We start from the raw sequence: 18,711 nt of genomic DNA, 5'->3' as shown, positions 1-18,711 counted from the left end.
TTCAAGTTTGGTAGTGTGCTGCCAAGCCCACAGAACTCAGAGATCAAGAAACAAAATGAGTCACACGACCACAGAGTAGCCACAGAATAAGCTGAATTTTCAAGGAAGTTAAGTCTCCTTAACAACAATAATGCCAGCATGGGTCTAAGGAGAAAATGCTTTGTAAAGTTCAGGAAATGCAAGGTGAGACTGGATTAGGATTCCCTGATCCTGTTTTACATGTCAAGTGGCTAATCATTAAGAAGAGATCTACTAATAGATTAGTAGATTCTGAGTCATGGTCTCACCATCAGAGAAAAGAGTAAGATGAAGATTGTTTTGGTCAACTTATCAGTGTTTAATCTTTCTAAAAGTTATCATTGTAAAATTACCAAAACCTTTTGGCATTTCCTCAAGCAGTCTACATACTGAAGTAAGTATCTGCTGGCATATCTAAACAGTTCCTGTTCAACCAGGGTTAAAATTTTGGGAACGTCACATGTTTTACTATTACTCATAGGCTTAACTATAGGACTTTCTTTAAGCGTCTAGATCAACTCCACTTTCATGTAGGAAGATTTTCTATATGCTCCAGTTTAGGTGTCCCCCAAAATAACCTGTATTCTCCCCTTTTTGTAACATTAATCACACTTGAAATAATGACTATTCTTTTCCCCGTACTGATTCTAAGTTCCACAAGGGCAGGAGCCGTATCTGTTCTGACTGCCACTGTATCCCCAGCACCTAGAACAGTGAGTATATGCTGACAAAGAGTCAGCCAGAAAGATAAATGCAATCTGCCAAGCAGCTACTATAGTCTCTGAACCCTCTTTCCTTATACTGTAAATAAGGTTAAGTAATTTTCTCTTTTCTGCTTTTGTGATGGTAGCTCACAATCTGTAATTGTCCAGGGTTTTACAGTACATTTCTGAGATTTTGACAATAAAAGACAGCTAAAATTCCACATCAGTTAAATTATTTTTATCAAGGTCCATTTTACTCTACGTTCTTTAAAACACAAAGAACTATTATTTTTAATTTGATGGGAAAAGAGCATGCAGTTGAATGGGCACTTATTAGAAGACTAATTAAGAATACACACTTGGACCCTTTTTATCTTTACATTAAAGGATGAGTTTGCATACTTGGGAAGGTTAGCAGCTTAACCTTAAATCTGATCAAATGCATATGAAAATTTTTAAATGAAATCACCAATGTCCTTACCCATATCAGCAAATCTTCCCCAATCTGATCAATAACAGAGGTCTCATTCCTCTTCCGAATAGCCTTCATTTGCTCATTCAATCCAACTAAGGGGGAGAAAAACGATGAAAAAAAATTAAGCATACATTCACTTCAGGCTGAGATACTGGTAGTATCATGAATCTAAATTTAAAAAAAAAAAGGATTTTCAGAGTAGTATGACTTCTTCCCTCATAGTTCAGTCAGTAAAGAATCTGCCTGCGATGCAGGAGATCCAGGTTCAATTCCTGGGTCCAGAAGATCCCGCAGAGAAGGAAATGGCAACCCACTCCAGTATTCTTGCCTAGAAAATCCCATGGACAGAGGAACCTGGTGGGCTACGGTCCATGGGGTTGAAAGAGTCGGACACGACTTAGCGACTAAGCCACATAGCTTCTAATTGCCTTAAATATAAATCTGGACATAATTCCTATACATCTACATATTTTTAGTTCTATATGAAAACCAGTTGCCAAAGCATAAAATAATGTGGAAACGAGCACATTATATACGGTACAGGGGCATCAAATACGCATTTAACTTCAAGATTCCATCTGTAACCAGCCATGCTTGTAAGAAAACAAACTTCGACTGTACAAGTGACTCTGCCCACTATTCCTCTCAAAACGTGTGTTCCCAGGCAACGGACATCATCATGCTCAAATGTGTCACGCACACCGGTAAGACTCAGGAGCAAAAGGCAACTGTTCGGTGGGTGGGTGTTGCTAGGTGGTGATGGCATCCTTAATGAAAGACAGACTAAAAGTAAGGGTCCTGGAGAAACAGTGACTTAAAGAGAGAGGAACTGATACTATTGTCTCCAAAGCCCAAGATGACTACAACCAGGGACAGACAGCAGCACTGATTTTTAATGTATTCATTCAAGCATTCCAAGCAACAAAACCATAAAATAATTTAATTCCTGAATGTTTTGGATTATATGTTATATATCACTACTTACAAAATATATTTATACATATATTATACAGAATATATATTTTAAAAAACATATATAATGTAAGTAATCAGGAATTTCCAAGGTTAATTTTAACTATTTATGTTTTTTGTCTTAGGCATTGACTTTAGGCCCTAAGTTCTGTGTTAATACTCTGAATAAAAAAAGTTGATGTGGTGAAAGTAAGGAATTGGGGAGAAATTCAAAGATCCAATTATTTCTTTATCTTATGCCCACATATACTTATAGAACTTTCAGGAATGCCAACATGGATACATTTATTTATAAGATTTTACTGTTATGGTGCCTTTTTATACCAACAATCTTTTATCTATTGGAAATGTTAGGAACAAAGATCAGAGTCAATTTATCTTACTGTGAAGTTGAAGAATATCTTCTAAGTTTGAAAAAATTTTCCGTAGTTCTGAAGGTGACAAAATTCCTTCTCTGGACACTCGCTGATAAAACACTTGATCTAGAACCTTCAATGTTCGAACATGAGCTCTTTCAGTATAGAACAATTCTAAGCAGAAAAATAGTAAACATAAAATGTTACCTTACTTAGAATGAGATCAAACATACACTTTGGCTGAAATTAAGAACCAAATGACTAATATAATCATTATTTATAGTTTTGACAGGATACGGTATCTCTGAAGTCACTTCTTAATTCCATGAAACCCTACTATATACTGGCTGTAAGAGTTGGATACTGCTAAATGAAAAGTATCATTTAAACTATTCTGTACTTACAAGATAACAATGTACTCCAAAATCCATGGGTTGCCAGCACCAACCAATCACAACTACAACATTAGAAAACTGTAAATCCAAATATCACATAGTCTTTGAACTGAACCCTCTTCAAAAGTAATAGCATTCTATGTTATCTAACTTGCCTATTAACTCTAATTAATTAAGCAGGCTGCACTGGGTGCCCGCTGCTGCCCACGGACTTTCTCCAGCTGCAGCAAGCAGGGGCTACTCTCTGGTTGAGGCGGATTGGCTTCTTACTGTGGTGGCTTCTTCTGTTGCAGGGCACAGACTCTAGAGCGCACGCTTCAGGAGTTGTGGCACAGAGGCTTAGCTGCCTCACAGGCGTGTGGGATCTTCCGGGACCAGGGACTGAACCCATGTCCCTTGCATTAGCAGGTGGATTCTTAACCACTGGACCACCAGGGAAGTCCTGCCTATAGACTCTCATTTCTGAGGCCAAACTTTTTAATTTCACCATGTCTCAATGTTGCTAGAGACAGGAAGCATATGTATTCAAATCACAACTTAAAGATAGTAATAGGTACAGCTTCTGTGTCATATACGCTAGGGTAAAATAAAGCACATTACACAAGGATAAAGGGAGACCTAGATTTTAGTTTTCTTCCCATCACTTACCAGCTGCATGATCCTGACTAATTCAATTAGTTATTCTGAGCCTTGGCTCTCTCATTTATAATCTACGCGCAAAAAAATAACAGAGCCTGAAAGTAAAGTGAGGGCACAAGTGTTGTCTCAATGATTCTTCATGTTTAAGATCCATGATGATATGAATTTTAAATAACTTGAATGCTAAACACATTTTCCTTTTAAATTATCAATAAGAATCATACAATCATTTGCATTTTTAAGTTGGAAAGTTCAGGGATCATCTATTAATTTCCTCTCTGTTCAAAACAAACGCTGAGTATAAACTCTGAAGCAAACTCCAAGGTTTGGGGTTGGTTTAACTCTAATAAAACTCAATATATGTGAATAACAAAAATGCATTAAACTCACCATTAATTACTTCCTGTCTTTTGATCTCACAAGGCTTTAGTCCCAATAACACTTCTCGACTGACAAGCTGTTGCCAGTTGGGTGGGTCCGTCTCTAAGTCATTTTCAAACTGTTCATCCTCACTTTGACTTTCTCCAAAAGCTATGCTGTCAAACCTAATGAAGAACAAATAATGATTTCTATTTCAGGACATCACACGGACAATGGGAGACAGCACAAGTCTTTATGTTACAGTCAATTAGTCAGATTTCTGAAGTATTACTTAGCAGAGCCTAAAACATCATCCTCCCTTACAAAATAGCTTACATGTGTTATAAACACTTCCATAAATTTTTAAATAGTTGTGTTTATTAAGAAATTTCTTTTATACTATCTAACAGATTTGTACATGGGGCTTTTTTTCCTTTAAAACTAGGACTTTAGGGAAAAAAGATATATTTCTTAAAATATGCCCACTGAAAGCTACTTTAGGATTACTTACTTTCGAAAGGGCTTTGGTGTCCCATGTTCAGTCACTCTAAAACAATGGAGAATAGACAGTCAACATACAAATAAAATGGTGATGAAAAAACTGATGACAAAGATATTCAAAATTGTGTTAAACCACAGTGACCGATAAATAACTCTTCTGGATATTGCAATGACTTAATATCAAATAAATTAAAAAACATTTCAGTACCTAATATTTACTACCAATAAATTCTATTTCTTTCCCCAAAAAAGCATGTAGAAAAAAACACTACTAAGTACAGGCATACTATACAGTGAGAAACTTTTAACAATGTCCTAAACACGCCTAAGACACCCCTGAATTACCTCTCCACTTCCCATTCTTCCTCCTGCACCTGGTCTAATGGAGGAGGTGGGAAATCAAAGATGGTGTTGGGAGTACGAGGAGTGCCATCCAAGGAGTCTCCAGATGCTGGCGTTTCTCCAGCTTGTTTTGATCCTGAAAAGACAAAAGTCAGACATTCAGATGCTGTTCATAAGGACAAAGATTTAAAAAAAAAAAAAAATTCAGTCCCCTAGAAAGCTTCAGTCTCAGCCATGGTCATATTCTTACTTAAACAACTGCAGGTTAGCTAGAAACAAAATTCTAACATAAAATTTTAACATGCACTAAAAAATAAACTGGAATATCATTTTTCAGTTCAGTTCAATTCAGTCGCTCAGTCGTGTCCGACTCTGTGACCCCAAAGACTGCAGCATGCCAGGCTTCCCCATCCATCATTTTTACGCAGCTTTAAAAAAATCAACATAAGACACGGCAACTACTAGGAAGAGCACGTGATACGGAGAAACATTCTCTATATCAGTACCAATCTTCTTCATTCAAATTTTAGTTATCATGATGGTCTACCTCCAAATAACTTCATATTTCTCATCCCTGAAGAGTCTGCTCACTTATTCATCCCATTTTCACTTCCCTTCCTTTTTTTCTTCCCATTCTTTAACATCTATATTATTCTTCCTAGTTATCTGTTACTCCCTAAGTTTACGTGATGGAATTATATATATATTTGTTCCAACAAGGCGTTAAGTGTCTTAACTTTCCTCTATGTCACATTAGGTATTTGTGTCCGTATCCTTCTCTTTAATTGTGTTTCTTTCCTTTTACCTTTCATGTCTTTCAGTTACATTTTTACTTGTATCCTTAAGAGGATTTTTTACATTTCCATTCTGATCTGCAGCCACAACTAAAAATATTCTATGCTTCACCTAATAGGCTGATTCTAAGAGTCTGAAAAAAAAATAGTGTACTTACATTATTGTGACCATACACATATTGTAATACAACATACCCTATACATATTTTTCTTGCCAGGTTAAGAGGCATGTTAGGTTAGGATTATGTTTTCTTTTCTACTGGTCCAATGATACAACTCCTAGGTCACATGAAATAGAATGTTTATTACATTAAAGTCATACACTCCATCAGTCACTTTCAGATTATGCCTCTGTTTGCTTCATGTTTCAATCATGAAGTCTTCCTGTCATCAGCCACCTGTGGAAGCACAGAAGCAGGTCTCTTGGCCCTGTTAAGCTTTTGCATGGCTGGCTGACATCCTGACTACAACTTTATGAGAGAGTCCAACCCAAAACTGCCTAGCTAAGGTGCTCCTGAGCTCCTCACACACCAAAAATGTGAAGTAGTAAATATTTTTTGTGTGTTACGCCATTAAGTTTTGGGATAATTTATTACAAAGCAATTGATAACTAATAAAACAGTTATTATATATAACAGTTATATTAAGACTTCTTGGTCTCTGCTCCTTTTTCATAACATGCTATTCTTACTTTAGATATAATAACCTCTTTAATTTCTTCAAGAATACTATCTAATTTGGAGGTATTTTTATAAGTTCTTACTTATTACCTAAATTGTTTTCTGCTAGTGGCAGTTTTTCTGTTTATTTTGTATTTTCCTCTTTATGCCCTGAATAGGTTTGGTGGTATGGTTTTTCCTGTGGTCATGTATGGATGTGAGAGTTGGACTGTGAAGAAGGCTGAGCGCCGAAGAATTGATGCTTTTAAACTGTGGTGTTGGACAAGACTCTTGAGAGGCCCTTGGACTGCAAGGAGATCCAACCAGTCCATTCTGAAGGAGGATCAGCCCTGGGATTTCTTTGGAAGGAATGATGCTAAAGCTGAAACTCCAGTACTTTGGCCACCTCATGTGAAGAGTTGACTCATTGGAAAAGACTCTGATGCTGGGAGGGATTGGGGGCAGGAGGAGAAGGGGACGACAGAGGATGAGATGGCTGGATGGCATCACTGACTCGATGGACGTGTGTCTCAGTGAACTCCAGGAGTTGGTGATGGAAAGGGAGGCCTGGCGTGCTGCGATTCATGGGGTCGCGAAGAGTCGGACACGATTGAGCGACTGATCTGATCTGATCTGATCTGATTATCTTAGGTCTTGACTCTAATAACTTCTGCCAAAAGTGAGTAATGCTGCACATTTGTTAAGAATGCAAGACTTAGCAGCTGACTTGACTTTCCTATTCTGCTATGTAGAAGTAGGATCCTTTCAGCTAGAAGCTCCTCTGAGTGGCATAAGCCCCTGGCATGCCTACTGCCAGGCTTTAGGTCCCCTAAAGTTAGCTTCAGGGCACTAATAGCATGGAGGACTTAAGAACTGTGTACCATGGCCTTACACAATTCACTTAGCTTGTGCCAAGTCATGTCCAATTCTTTGTGACCCCATGGACTGCAGCATGCCAGGCTTCTCTGTCCTTCACTGTCTCTCCGAGTTTGCTCAAACTCTTGTCCACTGAGTCAGTGATGCCATCCAACCATCTCACCCTCTGTCGCTCCCTTCTCCCCCTGCCCTCAATCCTTCCCATCATCAGTGTCTTTTCCAATGAGTCAGCTCTTCACATCAGGTGGCCAAGTATTGGAACTTCAGCTTCAGCATCAGTTCTTCCAGTAAATATTCAGGGTTGATTTCCTTTAGGATTGACTGTTTGATCTCCTTGCTGTCCAAGGGACTCTCAAGAGCTTTCTCCAGCAACACAATTTGAAAGCATCAGTTTTTCTTCAGCACTCAGTCTTCTTCTTCATGGTCCAATTCTCACATATGTAGATGACTACTGGAAAAACCATACCTTTAACTGTATGGATCTTTGTCGGCAAAGTGATGTCTCTGCTTTTTAATACACTGTCTATGTTTGGCACAGTTTTGCTTTCAAGGAGCAAGCATCTTTTCATTTCATGGCTGCAGTCACCATCCACAGTGATTTTGGAGCCAAAGAATATAAAATCTGCCACTGTTTCCACTTTTTCCCCATCTATTTGCCATGAAGTGATGGGACCAGATGCCATGATCTTAGTTTTTTGAATGCTGAGTTTTAAGCCAGCTTTTTCACGCTTTCATTCTCATGAAGATGCTCTTTAGTTCCTCTTCACTTTCTGCCATCAGGGTGGCAGATCTCTGCATATCTGAGATTGTTGATATTTCTCCCTGCAATCTTGATTCTAGCTTGTGAGTCATCCAGTCCAGCGTTTTGCATAAGGTACTCTGCATATAAGTTAAATAAGCAGTGTGACAATACACAGCCTTGACGTACTCCTTTCCCAATTTTGAGCCAGTCTGTTGTTCCATGTCTGGTTCTAACTGTTCCTTCTTGACCTGCATACAGCCTTTTCAGGTAAGGTGGTCTGGTATTCCCATCTCTGTAAGAATTCTCCACAGTTTGTTGTGATCCACACAGTCAAAGGCTTTTAGTATAATCAATGAAGCAGAAGTTGATGTTTTTCTGTAATTCCCTTGCTTTTTCTATGATCCAGTGGATGTTGGCAATTTGATCTCTGGTTCCTCTGCCTTTTCTAAATTCAGCTTGTATATCTGGAAGTTCTTGATTCAAATACTATTGAAGCCTAGCTTGAAGGATTTTGAACATTACCTTACTATCAATATGAAATGAACACAACTGTATGGTAGATTGAACATTCTTTGGCATTGCCCTTCTTTGGGATTGGAACGAAGACTGACCTTTTCCAGACCCGTGGCCACTGTTGAGTTTTCCAAATCTGCTGGCATATTGAGGGCAGTCCTTTCACAGCATCATCTTTTAGGATTTGAAAGAGCTCAATTGGAATTCCATCACCTCCACTAGCTTCGTTCATAGTAATGCTTCCAAAGGCCCACTTGGCTTCACACTCCAGGATGTCTGGCTCTGGGTGAGTGATCACACCATCATAGTTATCTGGGTCATTAATACCTTTTTTATAGAGTTCTTCTGTGTATTCTTGCCACCTCTTAATAGCTTTTGCTTATGTTAGGTCCCTGCTGTTTCTGTCCTTTATTGTTCCCATCTTTACATGAAATGTTTCCCCTGGTATCATCAATTTTCTTGACGAGCTCTCTAGACTTTCTCATTCTATTGTTTTCCCTCTATTTCTATGCACTGTTCATTTAAGAAGGCTTTCTTATCTCTCCTTGATATTCTCTGGAAATCTGCATTCAGTTGGGTATATCTTTCCCCTTCTACTTTGCCTTTCGCTTCTCTTCTTTGCTCAGCTATTTGTAAGGCCTCTTCAGACGATCACTTTGCCTTCTTGTATTTCTTTTTCTTTGGGATGGTTTTGGTCACCACCTCCTGTACAATGTTATGAACCTCTGTCCACAGTTCTTCAGACACTCTGTCTACCAGATCTCATCCCTTGAACTGTTCATCACCTCCACTGTAAAACCATAAGGGATTTGACTTGGGTCATACATGAATGACATAGTCATTTTCCCTACTTCGTTTAAGCCTGAATTTTGCAATGAGAAGCTTATGATCTGAGCTACAGTCAGCTTTAGGTCTTGTTTTTGCAGACTGTATAACCTTCTCCATCTCCGGCTGTAAAGAATATAATCAGTCTGACTTCAACTTCTGTAACAAAGAACATATTCATTTTCTTCTGATACAGGAACGACTGCTTATATTCTGTAATGTAAAAATCAGAAGTTGCTGACAGAACTGTTTTGATTATAGATGTGAATTCATCATTTTCAGTTTTACTTCTTCCTCATGCACTCTGTGACTCATATGACAACTCTAAGCCCAAGGTCTCTTTTGGGTTCCAATGGACAGACTGGCTCCTACCTTGGACTCCTTACACGAACTATGGGCTCCTACTTCCTTTATGTCCTTTCATCCATCAAACCACTCGTGCCCATTGCTGCTGCTGCTGCTAAGTCGCTTCAGTTGTGTCCGACTCTGTGCAACGCCACAGATGGGCAGCCCACCAGGCTCCCCCGTCCCTGGGATTCTCCAGGCAAGAACATTGGAGTGGGTTGCCATTTCCTTCTCTGTGTATGCAAGTGAAAGTGAAAGTGAAAGTGAAGTTGCTCAGTCATGTCCGACTCCTAGCGACCCCATGGACTGCAGCCTACCAGGCTCCTCCGTCCATGGGATTTTCCAGGCAAGAGTACTGGAGTGGGATGCCATTGCCTTCTCCATCCCATTAATCTCCCCCAAATTTATGGAAATCTCTTATGAATAAGAATATCTTCTCTTCCTCAGCTTCTTTCCTCTTTTTGCTTTTTCTTTATTCATTACCTCCCATTCTTTTATTTCAGTGAGACACGACAGCCATGAATTAAGGCATTACTCAGTCCAACATCTTCAGAATTCCATGTAAGACTGAACCTCCAGGCTTTTCTACAAACGTCACTGCTACTTCTTTGTCTTCTGCTACAGGCCCCTCAAATAGAGACTGATGTTTCCGTCATATTCTATGTACTGCAGGGTGATGAGACAGAGACTCTTCTTTTTCCTAAGGACTACTTTTAGACTATTACCCTACTTACAAAAATCCCTTGCTCCACTGAGGCGCTCACTCTGAATAATGTCATGTTGTCATTACCAAGAGCCATCTAGCAACACTGAACCTTTGGCTGCTGGCTCACAATTTTCCTCTCCATGCTATTATCAAATGCAGCCACCACAAAATCTATGCCTATAAACATATCTAAACCTTTGGCTCTTTGGTGCCTCACCTGCTTCATCACTAGTAACCCTCTCTATGCAACCTCAGTGACCACTCCCACGGATCCACCCTTGGTTTTGTCATACCAGAAACTGAACTGCTTCCAAAATCACCAATACAAACGGGTATTTCCTTCTCCAAATACAAGGACCTATTTCTCCCAGCTCACTTGCTTAAGAAACCGATTATAACAAGCATGAAGAAATACGGTAATAAGCTCTTTTCTCAGTTACCTACAATTACTTCCTATCTTTCTTTACTCTTCAAATCCTCTTGCCCTTCTCACTAAATCCTCACTCTCAGCTAATAACCTTGCCCTTCACATATACTCTGCATAGCACTGCTTCTCTCCTTCTCAAAACTTGTTTTCTATTGGTTATATAGTCCATTTCCCACATTTTTAACCTCTTTCTCTCAATTGGCTTCCCCTTAGTATTAAAAAAAAAAAACCCAGTATCTCAGATTTTTTAAAAGTCTTCTTTAGATGCATCGCACATAAACATATCTGCCTCTAACTTACTTTTACTTTTCTTATTTTTTGTTGTTTTTATTCTATCAATTTTATATTCATAATATTCTTAAATACAGAATAATTTTTACTGATATACATACTGAGCTTCCCTGGTGGCTCAGAGGTTAAAGCGTCTGCCTGCAATGCGGGAGACCTGGGTTCCATCCCTGGGTCAGGAAGATCCCCTGGAGAAGGAAATGGCAACCCACTCCAGTATTCTTGCCTGGAGAACCCCATGGATGGAGGAGCCTGGTGGGCTACAGTCCACAGGGTCACAAAGACAAGGACCTACTGTATATGCTTCTAACTTCTGACCAGTCCTCTCAACACTCCCCATAACTTGAGTATTTTATTTATGGTATTTATGACTACTTCCCCAGAAGGCTAAGCTACATGGGGCAAAAATCTATGTATAATTCTCGCATGCTAATGTTTGCTACAGAGATAATGCCTGACAGAAAACTCCATAAATATTTTCTGAATGGATAATAACTCAAAATTACCATTCAGAATAGATTTGTCACTGGTTATAGGATACTAAAATCTTTAAACTGTGACTCAGTCCTGATTCAAATAATCCGCCCCTCTATTTCTTAGTATGGTTGTTTTAAAATCCTGATGCTTAGCTAAGTTGAATGACAGCATTAGCTCACCCATATCATTCTCTTTCCCTCCTTCCTGGGAAAGAGTGGCCCCTGCAACCATGGAGGACGTGGAATTGGCTGGCAGGTATCCAGTGTCTGCTCCTTCACTTGCTGACCCACTCTGGCGCAGCTTCGCAGAATCCTGAGGTTCAGGACTCACAGATGAGGGTGTGGACAAGTGCTTAGGGTGGCGCTGCTTCTGCAGTTCCATGGCTCTGCCAACTGAACAGAAAGCAACGGCTAGTAATCATGTGGCAAAACAGCTTTAAAGAAGATGATGAAAAGAATTCAGAAAGAACATGGTGGGCCCTAGAAACACAGAACAAGAATTACATAGAGTGAGGAAGAGAGAGAGAGATAGAAAGATAGGAAGGAAGGGAGAAAAAAAGTAGAGAAGAAAGAAAGAGAAGGAAGGAGGTGGGCCATGGAGATAGAGAGAAAGGCAGGGAAGAGTGAAAGAGGAGGAGGAGAAAAGGGTGGGAGATGGTAGAAGATGAGGGGGAGAGAGAAGAGGCAGAGGAAGAAGGGTCATGAGAAAAGGAGCTGAGAAGACCAGCACTGGGTGCGGGGAGAGGGGATACCGACAGACAGAGATGGATACACCACAAAGCTGTATTCCTCTGTCAGAGTGAAGATGAAGCCCGCTGGCTCTGTGAACTCTTAGCAAGCCTCTACCCCACTCCTCCCTAACACTCACAATTTCATCATGACATGCCTCAGAGACCATGCAGAATAATCCCCATCCTGCCTGTTACCAGTGTTTACATCAGTCACCATAAGAAGCACCCCAGAGCTGTGCACATCTTCACATAGCTCGTTATATCTCTAATCCTAAAATTCTTCCTTCCCTAAGTCCTACAATTCTTCTTCTGAATCCCTTTAACAGATGGTTAAGTTTTCCATTCTCCTCAACCTCTTCTCTAAAGATTTCCTTCATCTTCTCAGTGTTTCTCAACAAGGGGCACCACTGACATTTGAATGAGGATTCTTCATAGGGTGGGACACTCAGCTTTGCTGGATCACAACACCCGCCCCCAACTCCAACTGTGCCAGTATTTTGAAATGTGGTGCTGCCCAATGTGAGGACCACTGCAGGACCTAATTTCTCTCCCATAGCACCACCTCTACTTCTCCTGTGGCCCTCTCTAGGAGCGCATCTCTCCACTAGGCCTGAGGGTGGCGGGACATCAGGAAATAAAGCACAATGAAGAGGTGGAGAACAGTTAAGTATGGAGAAAATGAGTCACGTATGTACAAAAAGACAAAGTATGATGGTGAAGTTTGTGTACATTTTGTTTTATGAATTTAACAATCAGAAAGTGAACGCAACAAAGTCAGAACAGGTAAGTAAATTATGTTATGAACAGCTGATGGGATGTTCTACTGCCATTAAACACTTACGACAACTGTGAAGTCTAACTGAACACCGGGGGTTTAGAAATGACACTGAATAGAAAACAGTGGAGGTTCAGTGGAAACATTTCTAGAACATCTTTCTCCAGCAACCCAACCTAGCTGAATGAGCCTCTGATCTAAAGACGGCATGGAATGGTGGGAATGCAGCATTTCAGACTTCAACTTACTTGCGCTGTTGTCGTGGCGGCTTGGTCTCCTAGGGGGTCCCAGGATGCTGGTGAATCCTCTTCGCTTCCCCTTTTCTTCGCCTTCTCTATCTTTCTTCATACTTTGCTAGAATCAAGGTACAATCAAAGAGGTAAGAGACGCACAATCCTAATGGTCAGGTTGAAAGAAACTGGCCACATGTAAATTAAAGACACACAACGGGCGCTCGTTGGAAGCTGGCACACAGCACTATGTACACTTCAAACTCAAGATGCCTTTTCAAACCCTTCAGAGCTGACAATTTTGGAAAGTAAAAGGTATTTTTACAACACATTTACTGGGAGCTTGTTTTAAGTAACTCATTCATCTCTTGAATAATATTTGCTAAGCTAATAATGCCTGAAGGCACAATGCTAAAAGATGGGGTACAAAGAAGGAGGAGGCCCTTATCTTCATCCAGCTTTACAATCTAACAACATAAACAATTATAAACATCGAGAGGAACCGTAAAGGAAAAGCATGGAGTCGAAACAAAGCTGACGATGGCTCTCTGTGTAAACTCCTGTTTTCACTTTTTATATCATCTAACAGTTAGTTCGTACGCCTGGATTTCTCACTGGATTTTGAGTTTCTTGAGAACAGGGACCGTATCTTATTCCTGCTGGCATGCTTAGCACTAATTTGCTGAAAAAGTAAACACTAAGAAGAAGGAAAGCCGTGCAGTCAGACATAAGAAGCATGGCGACCTGAACACACTGTTATTACTCCAGTTTTACCTTGATTTTTGGAAGGAATCCAATCCGACCTCGCTTGTGCTCCAAATTTCGAGGTTCTTTCACTTTTACTCCCAAATGTTTCATGTACATGAGAATAACATACTGCATTGTCGAACTGGGGGAGAAAGGATTAAGTAAAATAAGACTTCTGGGAAGGGACAGTGGGTAAATAAAGATATCAAATGACTTCCAAAACCCCCTTGCTCAAAGTCTTAGAATTCATCAAGTGAAACATAAAGAGCTATCTACTCACTGTGACCAGTAAAGATTCTACTCAAGATACTAGAATATTAGTCACATAAAATACAAGCCACCAGAGACAGTCTGTATTTTTAAGTTAAAAGAAATAAATCTTAATTTAGGACAGGAGAAAAGACAGTTTCTTTTTTTTTTTGGTATTTTAAAATTCTAGGAAAAAATAGTTACCTCTTTTCTTCTTCTACAGCCTGAGCAGTCATCCTAAAAATAAAAGCATTTAAAATGAAATATTACAGTTTAATAAAAGAGTTGTTACTAAACTCAGATAACTGATCAACAAAATAGAGTCAAGTTCATGGAATTCTCCAGGCAAGAATACTGCAGTGGATAGCCATTCCCTTCTCCAGGGGATCTTCCCGACCCAGGATCAAACCCAGGTCTTCCACACTGCAGGCAGATTCTTTACCATCTGAGCCACCAGGGAAGCCCCTGTGGCACAGTAAATGCTTTGGGACCCACTCTAAGTCTCTGTCACCTGTAATGATATATCAGAAAAATTGTGATCCCTGAAGGATCATTTTTTCATCATCAACTTGCTATAAATGTTTTATACCAAGAAACATTTCCAAAGCCTGTGAATTAAAGCCAATGTAAGTATTCAACCTGTTTTTGATCAGCTAGAAATTCAACAGTTACTCATTTTAGCAATACCCAGAAAAAGAAATACAAGAACGTCATCTACGATATCAGCATAAACTTAAGATTCCAGCTTCTCAAGTATTATCACAAGGCAAACAGCTGTACATAAACAACCTGACACCCTTTCTAAATTTGTTCAAATGTACTTTACACATAATTATCATCTCAGTAGAGAGGGCGTTTCTACATGTATTTCTATTACTTACAACACTTCTTCAATTTTGGCAACAATCTGTTCTGCACATGCCCGTTCCTTCTCCAAAGTTAACCGGTCCTTGTCTCGCTCTACATCAAGTTTAGTCAGTTCACTTTCAGCCAGGGTCAGCCCCATGCTGCGCTTCTGCCTAAAGGGAATAGGAGAAATTTCCTGAGGCAGCCTAGAGGGTAATTTCCTGAGTTACCTAGAGGGTAACTATCTCCCTCTGGAGACGCTTCATCGGAGTTTCCATAGTTATGAATTTCTAGCAACAGGTAAAATGTCATGCTTTTCTATTTGGGGGCCCATGTCACCTGGGACACTGGAGGAAGAAAATTCTAGAGGAAGTCACTCAACAGAACACATATCCCGAAGGACACACTTGGCACAGACAGGTACTAAGCTCAATTCCTGCCAGCCATAAGGAACGGGGACCATGCACTCTCAGTACCATGCCAAGCTTTCGACGCCAGAACTTCATTAGGTTTTAGTAACAGTGATAGAGACCACATGTTATGCCAAGCAATGTATAACCTTTTCCTACCTAGAAAGAAAACTAATTCAGGACAACCATATCAGCTTCTGTTGACCACAGGGCTTACCGAAAATCTTCCAAGTGCCTCTGAACTTCTGGGTGGACTCTTTCTTGCATAGTCTGGATATAGTGGCGATGTAGATCCTCAGGAATAAGCTCTGGTCGTCTTTTTTCTGCATAAATACAAGAAATCACCTGATCTAAAGGCACATTCTGTGCATTGTAACTGGCACTACTTGGTGTAAACTTAAAGTAAGATAAAGAGATACTCAACATATTTTAAGTATTTTAATCTTAGAACTCACATTTCATTTACTCTGAAGTGTATTATAGGCTCTTTTACTGTTGTGATTCATATGACCTACTCGTCACTGTTTAACAGATAAAACCTCTAGAGAGGAGCTGAGCTACCTATCTACAGAGATGCAATCCTCTGGCACACTGGTGCTCCAGACTTACCTAGATCTACTGATATTTCATCAGGAACAGAAACCTTCAGGTGCTAAAACAAAAATGCAAACAAAAAGTGAAATAGCACTTAGGGTCTTTCAGGATCCATATCAGTACTTACATAAAATAAAGAGAAAAAACTTGAATACCTATAAGTATATTCATGTATAAGCTCATTTGTGGGGTACCACCCATCTAAATTTCCCAGCTTTGGAATATTCTATGGTTTGAACTTGAAAATAAGCCCTTTCCTCAAGGATCATGTTATAAAGGAAATACCTACAATCCATTTTACTAGATGACTGGATGCTTTTGTGCCTTATTTATTCCTGTTGGCTTTGGCTTTCTAGAATGAATGAATATTGGTTTGGGCTTTTGAGAATCACTGGTTAAGATAATTGGTCATACACTGTTTGAATCAATATAGATAAAAAGCTAAACTATATGTAGATAACCATATGAAAAACTTACTCATGTATAACAATTTTATTCACTGTATTTGAGACACTCACACTGAAGACCATGATATTCCCAATCATATTCGTATATAAAGCTGAAGAACCCTCATAAGAAGTCATGCTCCCAACGAGAAAGTGCTGGATATCAATGTTGAAGCTCTGGAGTCTTAAATCTCTAGTTCTTACATCTGCAGTTCTAACTACTGAAATAAGATAACTGTGTCATAATTAACTTCTTCTTAGCTATATTTTTTCACATGACAACTGCAGTTTGTGATCCCATTACCAGATAATTTTCTCCTGTTAATTTGGGAAATGTCTCAGAAAAAATTATTTTGCATTTGGAGAAAATATATTATCTTCTTCAAATTTACTCTGTATTATACACCCACTTAAGTCATATCCTTCCAGAATTAAAAAAAAAATTAATGTAGGATCTGAAGTTTTACATCTGAAAATAAGTTACTGCTAAAAATTAAGAGAGCTCTAATATTTATTTGAAGAGCAGTTGAAATGGATTTCAAAGCTTTCTCTTTATCTTAAGTTGCTATAAAGTAGCTCAAGCCAACTTTCCAGAAGTACTTCTAGCACAAATGCAAGAAAGTATATATACGTTCATTTCTGTATGTGGGTATTTATATGAAATAATATCACCTGTGGCATAAAAGAATAATTAGCAAATTAATCTAGCAGGGTTCTTACACTTTGATGTTAATAAGCAGCAAAATACAAGAAAAGATCTGAAGGCACATTCTGTGCCTTAGCATGGAATGCTCTTAAGAAATGTCAAGTTCATATAAACTTCAGTATACTGTCATTTCTTCATTGAAGAAAATCATCTTAATAAATATAATGTGTAATATTTTAAACAATGGCATTATAATCAGAACCCTAACCAATCCATTCAGCAACTATCTGAGTGACCACTCTGTCAGGATCTATTCAGTTTTGGGAAAACAGCAGTGAACAAACAGAATAAAAGACATCTGCCCTAATGGAGCTTCATTCAGGGCAGAGGAGCAGGAATATAGACAGATAAAAATAAAGAAAAAAATATAAATTCTATGGACAAAAATAACACAGGAAAGGTGACAGAAAGCAAGGGGGATGAAATTTTAAGTAAATTGGTCAGGGAAGGCCCACTGAGAAGGTACTGAAAGGGGAACTCCCCGGGTCGGTAGGTGCCCAATATGCTACTGGAGATCAATGGAGAAATAACTCCAGAAAGAATGAAGGGATGGAGCCAAAGCAAAAACAATACCCAGTTGTGGATGTGATTGGTGATAGAAACAAGGTCTGATGCTGTAAAGAGCAATACTGCATAGGAACCTGAAATGTCAGGTCCATGAATCAAGGCAAATTGGAAGTGGTCAAACAGGAGATGGCAAGAGTGAACATTGACATTCTAGGAATCAGCGAACTAAAATGGACTGGAAAGGGTGAATTTAACTCAGATAACCACTATATCTACTACTGTGGGCAGGAATCCCTTAGAAAAAATGGAGTAGCCATCATGGTCAACAAAAGACTCCGAAATGCAGTACTTGGATGCAATCTCAAAAACGACAGAATGATCTCTGTTGTTTCCAAGGCAAACCATTCAATATCACGGTAATCCAAGTCTATGCCGCAACCAGCAGTGCTGAAGAAGCTGAAGTTGAACGGTTCTATGAAGACCTACAAGACCTTTTAGAACTAACACCCAAAAAAAGATGTCCTTTTCATTATAGGGGACTGGAATGCAAAAGTAGGAAGTCAGGAAACACCTGGAGTAACAGGCAAATTTGGCCTTGGAGTACGGAATGAAGCAGGGCAAAGGCTAATAGAGATTTGCCAAGAGAACACACTGGTCATAAAAAACACTCTTCCAACAACATAAGAGAAGACTCTATACATGGACATCACCAGATGGTCAACACCGAAATTAGACTGATTATATTCTTTGCAGCCAAAGATGGAGAAGCTCTATACAGTCAGCAAAAACAAGACCAGGAGTTGACTGTGGCTCAGATCATGAACTCCTTATTGTCAAATTCAGATTTTATTGAAGAAAGTGGGGAAAACCACTAGACCACTGAGGTATGACCTAAATCAAATCCCTAATGATTATACAGTGGAAGTGAGAAATAGATTTAAGGGCCTAGATCTGATAGAGTGCCTGGGTGGAGGTTCGTGACATTGTACAGGAGACAGGGATCAAGGCCATCCCCATGGAAAAGAAATGCAAAAAAGCAAAATGGCTGTCTGGGGAG

General features: G+C 39.4%; 1 protein-coding gene across 3 annotated transcripts in view; it reads right to left on the bottom strand.

The window, feature by feature from the left end:
- ARHGEF12 (Rho guanine nucleotide exchange factor (GEF) 12) overlaps positions 1-18,711 on the bottom strand; it is a 171,112-nt gene that overhangs the window by 22,562 nt on the left and 129,839 nt on the right. For all 3 annotated transcript variants that reach the window (XM_010830485.1, XM_010830483.1, XM_010830484.1), the window contains 12 exons: positions 16,011-16,053; positions 15,619-15,724; positions 15,027-15,164; positions 14,350-14,382; positions 13,924-14,038; positions 13,168-13,273; positions 11,594-11,806; positions 4,766-4,898; positions 4,431-4,466; positions 3,950-4,104; positions 2,553-2,699; positions 1,204-1,289 (listed from right to left, as the gene is read on the bottom strand). In XM_010830485.1, coding sequence (XP_010828787.1) covers positions 1,204-1,289; positions 2,553-2,699; positions 3,950-4,104; positions 4,431-4,466; positions 4,766-4,898; positions 11,594-11,806; positions 13,168-13,273; positions 13,924-14,038; positions 14,350-14,382; positions 15,027-15,164; positions 15,619-15,724; positions 16,011-16,053 — 1,311 coding nt within the window. The remainder of the gene's footprint in view (positions 1-1,203; positions 1,290-2,552; positions 2,700-3,949; positions 4,105-4,430; positions 4,467-4,765; positions 4,899-11,593; positions 11,807-13,167; positions 13,274-13,923; positions 14,039-14,349; positions 14,383-15,026; positions 15,165-15,618; positions 15,725-16,010; positions 16,054-18,711) is intronic.

This window comes from Bison bison, unplaced genomic scaffold, assembly GCF_000754665.1.
Source record: "Bison bison bison isolate TAMUID 2011002044 unplaced genomic scaffold, Bison_UMD1.0 scf7180017864518, whole genome shotgun sequence".
NCBI lineage: Eukaryota > Metazoa > Chordata > Mammalia > Artiodactyla > Bovidae > Bison > Bison bison.
The sequence above is the reverse complement of the archived record's forward strand: the minus strand, read 5'-3'. Positions and strand labels throughout refer to the sequence as shown.